General features: G+C 55.0%; 1 protein-coding gene across 1 annotated transcript; it reads right to left on the minus strand.

Annotated features, from left to right (window-relative positions):
* Positions 1-2,130: 2,130 nt before the first annotated feature.
* On the minus strand, positions 2,131-13,590 carry SLC1A5 (solute carrier family 1 member 5). The gene is made up of 8 exons (XM_026481992.4): positions 12,433-13,590; positions 9,490-9,532; positions 9,073-9,120; positions 8,000-8,166; positions 5,912-6,145; positions 4,984-5,178; positions 4,716-4,850; positions 2,131-2,934 (listed from the first exon to the last, which is right to left on the minus strand). The coding sequence occupies exons 1-8, from the start codon at positions 12,993-12,995 to the stop codon at positions 2,700-2,702; spliced, it is 1,620 nt and encodes a 539-aa protein (XP_026337777.1). The 5' UTR covers positions 12,996-13,590; the 3' UTR covers positions 2,131-2,699.
* Between the last annotated feature and the right edge of the window lie 578 nt (positions 13,591-14,168).

Consider the following 14,168-nt stretch of genomic DNA (forward strand, 5'->3'; position numbering starts at 1 on the left):
CATCTTAGGCAAAATTAGTGGCATGTGCCCAGCAAGTCTTGAAAATGGAATCGAAAAATGGGGAAATTGGGGGGCGCCTGGGTGGCACAGCGGTTAAGCGTCTGCCTTTGGCTCAGGGCGTGATCCCGGCGTTCTGGGATCGAGCCCCACATCAGGCTCTTCCACTATGAGTCTGCTTCTTCCTCTCCCACTCCCCCTGCTTGTGTTCCCTCTCTCGCTGGCTGTCTCTATCTCTGTCGAATAAATAAATAAAGTCTTAAAAAAAAAAAAAGAAAAATGGGGAAATTGGAACTTGGCCTAGTTATGGATTCCTTTGTATACATATTGTATACATAGGATATGCAATATATTACACATGCGTGTGTACCTCTCTTTAAACAGGCATCCTTCATAATCTAAGTCTGACCCATTCCCCCCAAAGCATTAAATAGAAAATTTGAAGATGAACAACTATTTTAAGTGGGGAAAATAAGGCACTCCCAGCTCCTTCCAACGACCCCAACCAATTTCCCCAAATACCATTAAAACCCTTAAAACACTTTTATAACCACCCACCAAGGATTTTGGCATAATAGAAAGCATTGAAAACGCCAATTACTTCATTATTAAACACTTAATGAACTCATTAGCGGTTATGTTTGTGTGCGATACACAATTTTGCACAGAATCAGATATGAATTATATTTTCCGTCCCCACTGCAATGATCATGAGATGTAACTAAATAAACCAAAATAAAATAAAATAAAGATTCTCAAGATACCATCTATAATTGGACTCAGATTGGTGGTGCCTCCAGGCACCTGGCAGGGGCCCACATAGGGCCCTGGGAGGGGTAGATAACGATCAGTAATGTGTAACATGTTTCAGCAATGTACAAGGCAGGATCGTCAGAGCACGTGAGGCGCGATTGATGTCATCCACATCCTGGACTCCAACAGGACTTAAGAACAGTTGCACAGGGGCGCCGGGGTGGCGCAGTCGTTAAGCGTCTGCCTTTGGCTCAGGGCGTGATCCTGGCGTTCTGGGATCGAGCCCCACATCGGGCTCCTCCGCTGGGAGCCTGCTTCTTCCTCTCCCACTCCCCCTGCTTGTGTTCCCTCTCTCACTGGCTGTCTCTATCTCTGTCAAATAAATAAATAAAATCTTAAAAAAAAAAAAAAAAGAACAGTTGCACAGCAGGGGTTTTTATTCAAATAGCAAATTCGGGGTTTAAAAAGAGGGAGGGGACAAGTCCTTACGGGCACTGTCCTGTCCGGAAGAGTGAGAGTTCAAGTATCAGGGGGACACCCGCATTCCTATGTAGGTGGTTACACTGGAAAATCAATTTCTTCCCAGGAGTCGTATGAAATTTCTCAACGAGAAGATGGTCTATGCAGGCTAAAATGCACACATCTTAAGTGTACAGGTGAATTTTTCTAAGCATCTAGGTCTGTTTAAGCAACACCTGTCTCAAGATATGGAACGTTTGCTAGATTTCCTGGACGCCTTCCCAGGCTTGAAGTCACCCTCCTAGGTCATCACGGTTTGGATTTCTCTCACTACAGACCAGTTTAGCCTGTTCCGGACCCTCATAGAAATGGAACTAGGTAGCGTGAACTATTTCCAGCTCCTTTCACTCAAAATGTTATCTGTGAGATGCATCCAAATTGAATAGACCGTACATTTTTTTTTCCTGCATGGCCATCCCATCCTGGGAACGATTCTACTATCAATGGATACATTTCCAAATTTTGGCACTTAGGGAGAGTGGCTACAGACAGTTGCGTACTGGGCTTTGGGTGGGCGGAGGTCTTCTTTTCTCTTTGCTAAGGGGGACTCCTGGGCTGCTTGGTTTAAGTATAGGTATGTTGATAAGAAACTGCCCAGTGACTTTTCCAAAGTGTCTGGACTGTTACGCATTCACGCCCGCAGCGCGTGGGGCTCCTGTCCAATCAGTCCACCTCCTCGGCCACACTCGGTACTTGCTTTCTGCCTTTCCAAGTGTGTGCGCTGGCAGCCCACCGTGGTTTTTCCAGTGGTGTTTTTTGATGAACAGGTATTTTCTTGTTATATGTCAGCGAAGCCCAGTTTATCATGTTTGTTTTTTTCTGTGTGGCTCGTGCTTTTAGCCTTAAACACATCTGATGAGATAGGCTTGACAATTTTATTGCTCAAAAAAGGTCCTTTGGAGTGACAGCAGTCTTTGTCCTTGGTCTCCCCCACCCCGGCAGGGTCCTCTGGAGTGTTTCTGTTACTGTGGAGGGAACAGAGGGCCTGGGGACAGGGTGGGATGTACCCTAGAGTCACAACACACACACACACACACACACACACACACACACACACACACACAACTACAGCCACCAAAATAGCCAGCAACCCACTGGAACATCCTTCTTCTCAAAGAGGGCAGAAGTCCATGTGACGACCTGTGCCCTAAGAGGGGGAGCCCAGAAGGACACATTGACATTATTTCTCCATCTTGTTTCCTAGCCTTGCGTGGGAACAGGAATTGAGGGCTGGGGAAGATGTGGGGAGAAGATACACATACACACATATACCCCAGCACTGAGGCCTCCCAGATCTGATGTCCGAGCAGTGGGAAGAGCGGCGGGGGCCCCTGGATCCCCTGAGAGTGCAGGCAGGGTCTCCAGAGCCCCGGTTCCTGATCCCCATGTTCAGAGCGCCTCCATCAGGGCAGGGAACCTCCCTACGGGGTTTACATAACTGATTCCTTCTCGCAGGGATCCGCATCCCCAGCAGGTCCCGGCCAGCGTTTGAGAAGGGGGTTCCCCTCCTCGGTGGGGACGGGCAGTGAAGACAAGGGCGCCTCACCCTTCACTTCGATCAACTCTGGCACCGAGCTGCGCAACTCGGAGCGATCCATGTAATTTTGGAGGAGTCCCGCGCCAAAGGCATCACCTTCCACGTTGAGGACGGTACAGGACCGGTCCCTAAAGGGGCAGGAGTGACAGGGAAGTGAGTGGGAGGGGAGAGGGTAGGGCCCAACCCTCTCGCTTTCCTCCTGCTTCTCCCCCCAAAGCTTGGAGTCCCCATGGCGCCATCCTTCATGGAACCCTGTTCGACTCCTAGACCCAGCTCATCCCTCCATCTTCACAGGATCCCAAGTATCCCTTCCTCCTAGAACATCAAAGATCTCTTCATCCAGAATCCAAGAGGCCCCCTCTCTCTCTTCTTTCCTGTGGAATCCCAAGGTATCCCACACTTTCTCCACCTTCCGTCTCCTGGGGCCTCAGAAGACCCATCCACCTCTCTTCTTGCCCCTGAAATACTACTTCCTCACTCAGGCCTTTCTACTTATAATCCTGAAGATCTCTTTTCACTTCCTCTTTATACTTTGTGTGTGCCATTTTAGAGAAGTGAGCTATAATTTATATACCAGAAAATTCACCCTTTAAAAAAAAGATTTTATTTATTTGAGAGAAAGAGAGAGTGAAAGAGAACGAACAGGGGGGAGGGGTAAAAGGAGAGGCAGAAGCAGACCCCCCACCAAGCAGGGAGCCCAACACAGGACTCGATCCCAGGACCGTGAGATCATGACCTGAGCTGAAGGCAGACGCTTAACCGACTGAGCCACCCAGGCGCCCCAAATTCACGCTTTAAAAGTATACAATCGGGGGGCACCTGGGTGGCTCAGTTGGTTGAATGTCTGACTCTATTTCAGCTCAGGTCATGATAATAGGGTGATGAGATCAAGCCCTGCGTCGGGCTCCACACTAGGCGTGGAACCTGCTTAAGATTCTCTCTCCCTCTGCCCCTCCCCTTGTGCCCCCTCCCTCATGAATGCACATGTTCTCTCTCTCTCTCTCAAAAAAAAAAGTATACAACCCAGCAGTTCTTAGTATATTCAGAGTTGTACAACCATTGCCGCTATTTAATTCTGGGACGTTTTCATTGCCCTAAAAAAGACAGCCCCACACCCACCAAGCAGTTATCCCCCATTCCCTCCTCCTCCCCCAGTCCCCCTCCAACTGCTAATCTACAGTCCGTAGCATTGCCTATTCTGGACATGGCACAGAAATGGAATCGTACAATACGTGGTCCTTTGTGTTCTGCCTTCTTTCACTTTGCATGAGGTTTTCAAGGGTCCACTACGTGATAGCATGTATGTGCCCATGCTTCATTTCACTTTATTGCTAAATAATATTCCATTGTTATGGATATATACTTTATGTACCCATTCGTCAGTTGACAGACATTGGGTTGTTTCCACCTGTTTGCTATTATGAATAATGCCGCTATGAACGATCACGTACAAGTTTTTGTGACCATGTTTTCAATTCTCTTGGCATTATACCTAGGAGTGATGTGGCTGAGAAACAGTAACTCTTAGCAGGGGCTCTTATAAGGGAGTTACATGTTTATGTCATCTGATCCTCAAGGAGATACCATTCTCTCCATTTTACAGATGGAGAAACTGAGACGAGATAAAGGACTCGACCTGGGTCATAGTACCTATCAGAGGTGGCACTGGCATTTGAACACATGCAGCCTGGCCTAAGAGTCGGCGCTATTAACCACTGGGGCACACTCCCTCTCTGGGGTCCTTCTTAGAACCCCCAAGATGCCTTCCTTCCCACTGATTACAATGTTCAAAATACCATCCCCTTTCTTCCTCTCCTCTTCTGCCCACAGACTCTCAATGACCCTCTTGCTCACCCCCTTTCCCCGAGAGCTACCCGTTAGGCCCCTGAAGCCCCAAAGCCACACTTACACTAGCCAGTCCACAGCCAGGATCAAGGAGATGTCCTCAACCGGTAGGTTGACTGCCTCCAGGATGATGGCCAGAGTGAGGACGCCTCCGGCGGGAATGCCCGCAGCTCCTACACTGGACGCCGTGGCGGTGACCCTGGGGGAAGAGCGCGGAGGTCAAGGAGAGGGGCCTCGGTAGCGGGAGAAGCTGGCTCCCTCCAGCCTGTGTCCATTCTCGGGGAAGGGGTCAGATGGGCCGGGGGTCCTGGCCGCTGCCGCCCCACACTCACAGGATGGTGATGATCTTCACGAAGTCCAGGGATCGCTGGTTGAGCTGTGCAATGAACACCGCGGCCACACACTGGAAGAGCGCCGCACCATCCATGTTGACGGTGGCACCGATGGGCAGGATGAAGCGGCTGAGGTGCTTGGCGACGCCGTTCCTCTCCTCCACGCACTTCATCATCAGCGGCAGCGTGGCAGAGCTGAGGGGAGGCGTGTCAGTCAGCGTAGGTGACCCGCCCCTTGCCGAAGCCCCGCCCATCCTACCACCCACTGGCCAATCAGCGCACTGCAGGCTCCGCCCACCAGCCTAGACCCCTCCCACCCACCCCCAGCCCTCCCCAGCCCTCCCTGCCCTTCTTTTCCCAAAGCCAGAGGCTTCTGGGATCCTGCAGAATGCCAGGATTCCAAAATATAGGAGTCCTGGACCCGCTGGGAGAGTACAGACTGCTATCCTGCAAAATACACACAAAAATTCAAGCCTAAATTCTATAATGCCTCGGAGCTCACTGACCTACACTCCCTACCCGCTCCACCAATAACAGACCTTGGCTAAGAATTGCTATTCTCTTGGGAACGCTGCTGGGGAGGGCCAGGTGCTGAGGGCACAAGTGGACAAAATGCCTAGAAGAGGGTGGAAAGGGCTCCTAGAGACTGGATCCAGGGTGGAGCGCTAGACCATTGTCCCCCAAGGCCAGGCCTTGTGGAGCAGGAGGGGTTCTCAGGAAGGAAAGAAGAAATCTCTAAGACAGTGGTTTTCTAATGGGGGGGGGGGGGTTGTTCCAGAATCTTATGAGAAACTCACAAAAGTATGGCCCCTGTACCCAGATCCAGTGTCCCCAAATACAAAATTTCAAGGGTCTCCAGCTATCTGATGCCCACGCCAGGTCCCTTTAAAGCTTAAAAATCCTGCACTCGTCTGTCCCAAGGCCGTACCTAGAAGAGGTCCCGAAGGCAGTGGCCAGCGCTGTCACGATGCCCCACAGGAAGCGGTAGGGGTTTTTGCGGGTGAAGAGGAAGTAGATGAGGGGCAGCACCAGGAGCCCGTGGATGGCGTGGCCCAGCAGGCAGCACAAGATGTATTTGCCGAGACTGGCGAAGAGCATCCCCACGTCCTCCATCTCCACGATCTTGCCAGCCACGAGGAACAAGATGCCCACTGGGGCATACCTAAGTGGCCAGGAGACAGATTGCGGCTTCTGACCATGTGTCCACGCAGGACCAGGCTCTGTGCTCAGTACACGGCCCGACCACGGCCTCCCTTGCGGGCAGGAAACACCCAGAGCCGCGTTTGAAGTTCGGGCACCTTCCTTGCCATCCTCCAAGCTCTCTCCCCTTGAAAATACCGCAGCAGGGCGATGAAGCAGCCTGGGGTTTCTATGGCCGCTTGGTGTAGAATCACTAACCAGATTTGCACTGAACACGTGGCCCCCGTGAGTGAGTCATTGACATGTTCTGGGTTCGTTTGTTACAGCAGCTAGGACGATTTAAGCCGATACAATCTCTCCCCACATCACGAGAAATAAAAAGTCCATGGCTCGTGTCTTAATAACAACCCACAGATACGAAGCATTTATGATGGGCTGAGCCCTGGACATGACTGAATCTTTACCACAATCCCACACAAGCTCCTATTTAAAATCTAAGAGGTCTGTAGGGGTGCCTGGGTGGCTCAGTCGTTGAGCGTCTGCCTTTGGCTCAGGGCGTGATCCCGGAGTTCCGGGATCGAGCCCCACATCGGGCTCTTCTGCTGGGAGCCTGCTTCTTCCTCTCCCACTCCCCCTGCTTGTGTTCCCTCTCTCGCTGGCTGTCTCTCTGTCAAATAAATAAATGAAATCTTTAAAAAAAAAAAAATCTAGGGGCGCCTGGGTGGCATAGAGGTTAAGCGTCTGCCTTCGGCTCAGGGCGTGATCCCGGCGTTATGGGATTGAGCCCCATATCAGGCTCCTCTGCTATGAGCCTGCTTCTTCCTCTCCCACTGCCCCTGCTTGTGTTCCCTCTCTCGCTGGCTGTCTCTATCTCTGTCAAATAAATAAATAAAATCTTAAAAAAAAAAAAAATCTAAGAGGTCTGTAAAACGGGGACATTAAGGCTACCGGCCTCGTAGGAATGTTGGAGGAAGTGCCCCGGGAAGTGCCCTGAAAGCTCTTTGTACACAGTGGTCTATAAACTTCTGCTGGAATTATCATCACCTTCTCCTGGAGTGACGATCCCAGGGGGGCTCATGCCTCCCAGCCAGGAGGCCTCCCAAACTGCTGTCCCAGTTTGATCACTACGGCTAGCTGTCGCCCAAACCCCTTCCCCTCTTTGGTAACAGAAGAAAGGCCCAGTAGCCCAGCCACCTGCACAGCTAGGTTTGGCCAAATGCCCAAGCTCCGGCCAGGGGCATGTGCCCAGGAGTTACACAAGTGACGTACTTGATACATATTAGCCGATACTGTTCACTGTCGGCATGCTATAGGTCAGGCGGTGTCCCAAGAAGTTTCCACTCATTTGTGCCTGGTACTGTCAGTCCCATTTTCCAGATGGGGAAACCAAGGCAGAGTGCGATAAGGAACTTGTTATAGGGCACACAGGTGGGAAGTCCTAATGATCATGCTCATAGCTAACATAAGTGAACGTTCAGGAGGTGCTAGACATTGAAAACACTTTATAAGTGCTTTACCTAGACCTCTTATTACTCATGTCATCTTCACGGTAACTTGGGACATTTGATCCCATTCAAATCTCTGCAAGGGAGATGCATTCACTAAGCTGTGGCCACAGCTCGGCTGGCTTTTTGTCACTTCCAGGAGGATCCAGAAAGTGCTGGTGTCAAGTCTCAGCACCCACGGACTACAACGCTGCCCTCATCTTATAATGAAGACACTGAGGCACAGAGAGGGCAGGTCACTTACGCAAAGTCACACAGCCAGAGGACGGTGAACGCTGGGTGTGAATCCAGGCCATCTGGCTACAAGGAGTAGATAGACGGAGGGTGGCCCCCTCCCGCATCCCCCTTCCCCTCCCCCCCCCCCCACCTACCACATGATCCAGGAGACCAGCACCATGGTTGCGTCGTTGAAGGAGTTGAAGAAGCGGATGAGCAGCTCCCCCTCGGGCCCCAGCTTCCGCAGGGCCACCCCAAAGACAATGGCAAACACCACCAGGCCCAGGATGTTCATACTGTCCACCTCCCTGCCAATGGGCACCTTTGGGGAAGGAACAGATTGGGATGGGAGGAGGCTGCTCGGTCAACCTGCACAGTCACTAAGGGCCTGTCCTGGGCCCTGCTGGGACCCAAAGCGGACAAAACAGCTCCTGGAGCTCATTTGTCCCTTCTCCCCAAGGCTCACAGTTCAGGTCCATGAGAAATAGACCTGTCATCAAGAGTGATTAGAATAGGGAAACCCAGGGGAGTGTGGGAACCGAGGGGGGATGCCCGCTTGGCGGGTGGTGTGGTGGGGGAATCAGGGAGGGCTTCATGGAGGAAGGGGCTGAGATCAGGAGAACGGGAGGATTAATCACATAAAGAGAGGTGGTAGAAGGTTCTGGAGAGGGTGAAACAACGTGCAACAGTCTGGAAATAAGAGCACCTTGTGGGAACACAGAAGGACATTCACTGTGGCTGGAAGAGGCCGGCCACAGTCAAGACAAGAGGCTGGGTGGGCAGCTGGGCAGAACCCTGACTTCACAGGGTCTCACGGATTGTGGCAAAGAGCCTGGGCTTTCTTCCGAGGGCACTAGGGAGCATAACGGGGCTCTGGGTAGGGGAGAAACAAGGTCAGGTTTGTGCTTTGGAAAGACTACTTTGTGCCAGGCTGAGGGTAGGTGGGACAGGAGGAGCCGGGGGCCCACAGGAGAGGGGGCCAGGGCAGGGTGGGGTGGGGTGGGGGCAGAAGAGAAGTCTGCACTGGGGAGGGAGAAGAAGGGGCCAAAAGTGGAGAGACCAGAAAAGAGAAATTGGGCAGCGGCTGCAGAGAGGATAAAACAAATACCACCAAACGTCAGAAGACACCGGTGGGGGGAGCAAACAAAGGCTGGGGTGGGAACAAAATGGAAAAACCCCAACAACGGGCCGAGGGATGGGGCCCCAGCCCCCCTTCCCCGGCTCTCACCTTCACCTTGGTTCCGTTGACCCATCTGTTCTCATAGGAGGTACTGTACTGCAAGTGGGGGTGGGCAAGAGTCAGTATCAACCCCCTCCGGGGCTCCCCCACCCCGTCCTGGCGCTAACAGTGCTCCTAAGCACCCCTAAACACCATCTCCTTGCATCCTGCCAGCAACCCCACTGAGGCGGGATTTTCATACCATGTGCCCATTTTCCAGAAGCTCAGAGAGGAAAAGGCACTTGCCCAGGGCCACCCAGCTAGAATGAGAACCCAGAAGGGCTCAGAACCCATATTCTCCTTTCTCGATGATAGGCAATGGAGGGGTTTCACAGGCCACCCAAAAGCAGGCACCCAGTGGGGGCAACTGGCTGTCTCCCTCCCTGCCCGCCCCCCACCCCTCGGGACATACCCCCAAGGACTCACTGAGCGGAAGGCCGCAGACACCAGGTTGGAGGGGAAGATATTTCTGCAGAGACAGACACAGAGGGGGGCACGTTATTAAATACCCCAGGGGGAGGCTAGGGGAGGGCAGGTGTCTGAAGGGCCGCATTGGCCTCTTGGGATGGGAAGAATCTTGGAGGCCCCGTTGGCACCCAGAAATGGTCCCCACCCATGCCTCAGGCCAGGTGTGGGCAGGCAGAGTTGGGTCCTGGCCTGCTCACTTTCCCAGGGGGTGGGGAGTCCGAGCTGGCCTGCTAGGGCCCTGCAGGCTGGCCTGCTAGCTCCTGCTAGCCCCGGCCAGCCTCAAGGGATTGTGGACTGGATGTGAGGAATGCTGGCTTCCCAAGGCAGGATCGGGCAGGGTCACCCAGGGCCTCAGCTCCACCCCAGGCAGCAAACTTAATACCCTGGGCATCTTGCATCAGCCATTTCCTCCCAGAGGGCTGAGAAAAGCTCGGGCCCCAGGGGCCGAGCTGAGTGGGTCAGGGGGTATGGGGAAGATCTAGGTGTGTCAGAAAGGCAGCGAGAGAGTGACAAGGGACGGCTGTCTGTGTCGTGAATGTGTATCTGTGCGGTGGCGTGCATTCAACCCCAGGGAGCATGTCAGGGCGTGGGACAACAGCCTCTTGTGTCTCAGAGTGGGACGAAAATTACAGCAAATGTGTCTACAGTCCCTGAAGTAATCCCTGACGTAAATGCACTCCTTTATTTATTTTATTTTTTATTAAGTAGACTCCCCGCAGGGCAGCAGGGTGGCTCAGTGGGTTCAGCGTCTGCCTTCAGCTCAGGTCATGATTGTGGAGTCCCTGGATTGAGTCCGGCATCGGGCTCCCTGCTCAGCAGGGAGTCTGCTTCTCCCTTGGCCCCTCACCTTGCTTGTGCACTCTCTCTCTCTCAAATAAATAAATAAAATCTTTTTTAAAAATAAATAAAAAGGGGGCGGCCTGGGTGGCACAGCGGTTGGGCGTCTGCCTTTGGCTCAGGGCGTGATCCCGGCGTTGTGGGATCGAGCCCCACATCAGGCTCCTCCGCTGTGAGCCTGCTTCTTCCTCTCCCACTCCCCCTGCTTGTGTTCCCTCTCTCGCTGGCTGTCTCTATCTCTGTCAAATAAATAAATAAAATCTTTGAAAAAAATAAAATAAAATAAATAAAAAGTAAGTAGGCTCCCCACCCAGCATGGAGCCCAACGCAGGGCTTGAACTCACGACCCTGGGATGGAGACCTGAGCTGAGATCAAGAGTCCAACGCTTCACCCACGGAGCCGCCTGGGTGCCCCTAAATCCACTCATCTGATCCTCACGCCAGCCCTCTGATCCCCGATTTATAGAAGAGGGAACCAAGGCACAGAAAGGGAAAGAAACCTGCCTTGGCTGGGAAGTGGCCGAGCTGGGATTTGCCCCAGCCCCAGGCTGCGTAGTTCCAGCCCACCACCCCCCCGCGCCCCCCTCCCCGGAGGTGGGTGGACAGCTGTGCGGGTTCGTGTTCAGAGCCGTGGGACAGTGTTGGTGTGCATGGGCTCTTGAGCACGGATGTTTGGGCAACGCTCGATGTACTGGGTGGTGACTGCCATCGTGAGTGGCTGCGTCAAGGGATGCTAGTATTCTGTGTGCGTGAGTGCACGTGTGACAACTGGTGTTAAGGCCATGCGTCAGCGTGAGAGGCCGCAGCTGTGGCTGAGTGTGTGTCCAGCTGTGCGCCAGTTGGCTCTGAAGTTGTGCGGTTCTGAGATGTTCCAGCTAAGCCTCCGGGGAGCTGGCCGAGTAGCAGTCCACTTTTGGCACGCAGCGGGAGCCTGTACACATCAAGTCTCCGAGTGGGTGTGCCCATTGGCCAGAAGGCCTGTACCCGCCCAGGCCCGACAGGGCAGGGTCAGGACCCTGCTAATCTCCCCCAGCCAGGAGGCGCCCATCCACTGCAACTTCCAGACACCAAGCCTGCCCCCAAGTCTCTCATCTCAGCCGACCCGGAGGCCCCAAGTGCTTGGGAGAACCCAGTTCCGTGACTCATCATTTCCTCCCACCACTTCCAGGAAGTCCCCAACCAGCCTGGAGATATTGAATCAACAGCCCCCAAAGGCAAGGCCGTGTGGACCCAGAGGTCTGCCCTCCTCAAAACGGGGAGAGCCATTCTTGGGTGGGGAGCAGAGATCAGAAAGAAAAGAGTCTGCTCCCTTTCTAACTGGCTCCCTTCTATGCAGCCTCTTGTGGGTTTGGGGGGGGGGGTGGTGGAGGGAAAGCCCAGACAGGCTCCCCAGACAGGAGGAAATGGAATGGAAAGTCGACGAGGTGGCAGGGTTTAGCAGGAACATATAAAAGGGAAGCTGCCAGACTGGGCGGGGAAGGGAGGCTAAGAAAAGAACCTGGTTGTGTCCGGGTGACACGTAGTGTGGGGAGTCCTGGGGCTGGAGGTCACTCAGATCTCCTCGAGGTCCCCCATGGACTCCTTTCCTTACCCAGGGGTTACAAGCCCTCTGACCCTGGACTAAAATCTTGATCCAAAAGCCCCATCCCAAGGCCCTTAGCCCCCAAATCCCCTTCCAAGTCTCCCCGCCTCCCAGGATCCTCTCCCCTCCCAAGAGACCCTCTTATGTCCCCTCCCTCCCTACAAACTCCCCAAGCATCACTCTCTCTTCCCTCTATAAGACCTCCTTGTTCATCATCTCCTTCTTGTAGGGTCCCTGCTTATGTCTCCAGGCGCCCACGTTAGAAGCCTCCTTCCCCAGGGGTCTGTCCTCACCCGCTGTCCTCTGACCCTCAAAGGGCCACCATCACCATCCCTCACCATCCCGTCCTGTCTTCCCAGGCCCCGGGGATGCCCTCTCCTGTTCACGTGGCCACTCCCGCCATCCCTAACACGCGTCCCCTCCCCACGTGGCTGAGGCACCCCCTTCCCTCCCCCCACTCCACCGGGGGGGCGGTGTCTGACCTCACAAGATCCAGGAACGAATCGAGGACTTCCTTGCTGGGGGCCTCTTCCACAGCGCCCGTGGTCGCGACCGAGGCGTTGATGGCGGCGAAGGCGGCGCCCGGCTGCAGGGCCAGCGCCAAGCCCACGCCGAGCGCGGACGCCAGCAGCGTGGTGACCAGGAAAAAGAGCAGCGCCCAGGCGCCCAGGCGGCCGAGCGCGCTCGAGTCCAGGCTGGCGGCGCCGCTGATCAGGCTGCACACAACCAGCGGCAAGATGATCATCTTCAGCAGGCGCAAAAGCAGCTCGCCCGGGAAGGCGAAGGCCGCCAGGCGCGCGGGGCCCAGAGCTACCGCGCCGCCGGCCCCCGAGACCCCCAGACCCAGAGCCACGCCGGCCACCACCGCCACCACGGTCAGCAGCACCAGCAGATTGGCGCGAAGGCAGCGGCGCACCCGGTCCCGGGAACATCCGCCTCCTGCCGCGCCTGGCTCCTCTGGAGGGACCAACGTCGGGGCACCGTTCGCGGTGGGCTCAGCCGCCGCGAACCCCTTCGGGTCTCCCCGAGGCGATTCGGCCACCATGATGAACGCCCCGGAGTTCCTTAGCGCCTGGAAGCTGGGCGCGCTTGGGACTCCTTCCTGGGACGCGGGCGTTCCTTAGAACGGAGAGTTTGTAACACAGCCTGGAGGCTGGAACTTTGGACGGTTCCCTGGAGTTGGGAATTCACAGCGCCTCGGTTCCTGGAATGTCTGAGATCCCCAAGCTGGGCGCTGAGGCTCTTCTGCTCTCCCAGGTTGCGTCCGGCGGGCGAAATCTGGGAGCACTTGGGTTTCTCGGCCCCAGGGATGGGAATACGGGAGTTTATCAGGCTGGGACCTGGGGTCCTTGGCTCTGGAAGGCTGAAGACGTCCACGCGGCTCTAGTCCTCAAGAGGCCAGGTCCTGGTAGCGGAGATCCAGGAGGCAGGGATCCGGGGTGCCGGGGTCCTGGAAACCGAGGCTGGGGAACCTGAACCTGGGGGGCGGGAGACAAAGCTCCGGGAAGAGGGGAGCCAGGCTCTGGAGTCCGGGAGGGGAGATCCGGGCCCCTGGGTGCGGAAGGCGGCGGTCCGGAACCCCGGGAGGTAACGGTGGCGGGTGCGAAAAGAAGCTCCCGGCCGCGCCGCGTGGCTCTGAGCCCACGGGGCGGAAGCTGCCAGGATTAAGGGCAGGGGCGAGGCTTGAGAAGGCGGGGAGCGAACCGCGGGCGCCGATTGGCTGAGGCGCGTTCGGAGCCTTCCTGCGTGCGAGAGGTGGGGCTGAAGCCAGAGTCTGGCCAAGTCACCCATAGAAGGACGAACGAAGTCTAGCTATAGCGAGGGGCGGGGGCACCGGAGGGGACGGGGGCGGGGCCCGGCTGGGGGCGGGGCGTTGAGGGGAAGCTTTTTTCCCGCCAAAGGAATCCGGACGTGGGTGGGGGCCGTTAACCTACAACGGTTCTCCCGCTCGAGGGTCTCTAAAAGCGCGAGTAAGCCGCAGGTGGCGCAACCCAGCCTGCAATGCCTCCGCCCTGAGTTCGGTCTTTCGTCGCCTCTCGGAACTCAAATTCCTCGAATGTAAAATGCAGATTATTAAAGCTCATCCCACACATGATTGGTGTAAGATTTAAATTAGATGGAGTTATTTATTTAATAATGTTAATAACTTAAAAAAATAAATGTTCCAGGGGCGCCTGGCTGGCTCAGTCCGTGGAGCATGCGACTCTTGATCTCCGGG

This window comes from Ursus arctos, unplaced genomic scaffold (genome assembly GCF_023065955.2).
Source record: "Ursus arctos isolate Adak ecotype North America unplaced genomic scaffold, UrsArc2.0 scaffold_19, whole genome shotgun sequence".
In the NCBI taxonomy this organism is placed as follows: domain Eukaryota; kingdom Metazoa; phylum Chordata; class Mammalia; order Carnivora; family Ursidae; genus Ursus; species Ursus arctos.

Bases quoted from the DNA above. Each gene is read 5' to 3' on its own strand.
- SLC1A5 (XM_026481992.4), bottom strand. From the start codon at position 12,995: ATGGTGGCCGAATCGCCTCGGGGAGACCCGAAGGGGTTCGCGGCGGCT. The intron at 9,121-9,489 runs GTGAGTCCTTGG...CCCCACTTGCAG, and splicing joins TGTCTGCGGCCTTCCGCTCA to TACAGTACCTCCTATGAGAA. The intron at 8,167-9,072 runs GTGAGAGCCGGG...CCTTCCCCAAAG, and splicing joins TCAACGGAACCAAGGTGAAG to GTGCCCATTGGCAGGGAGGT.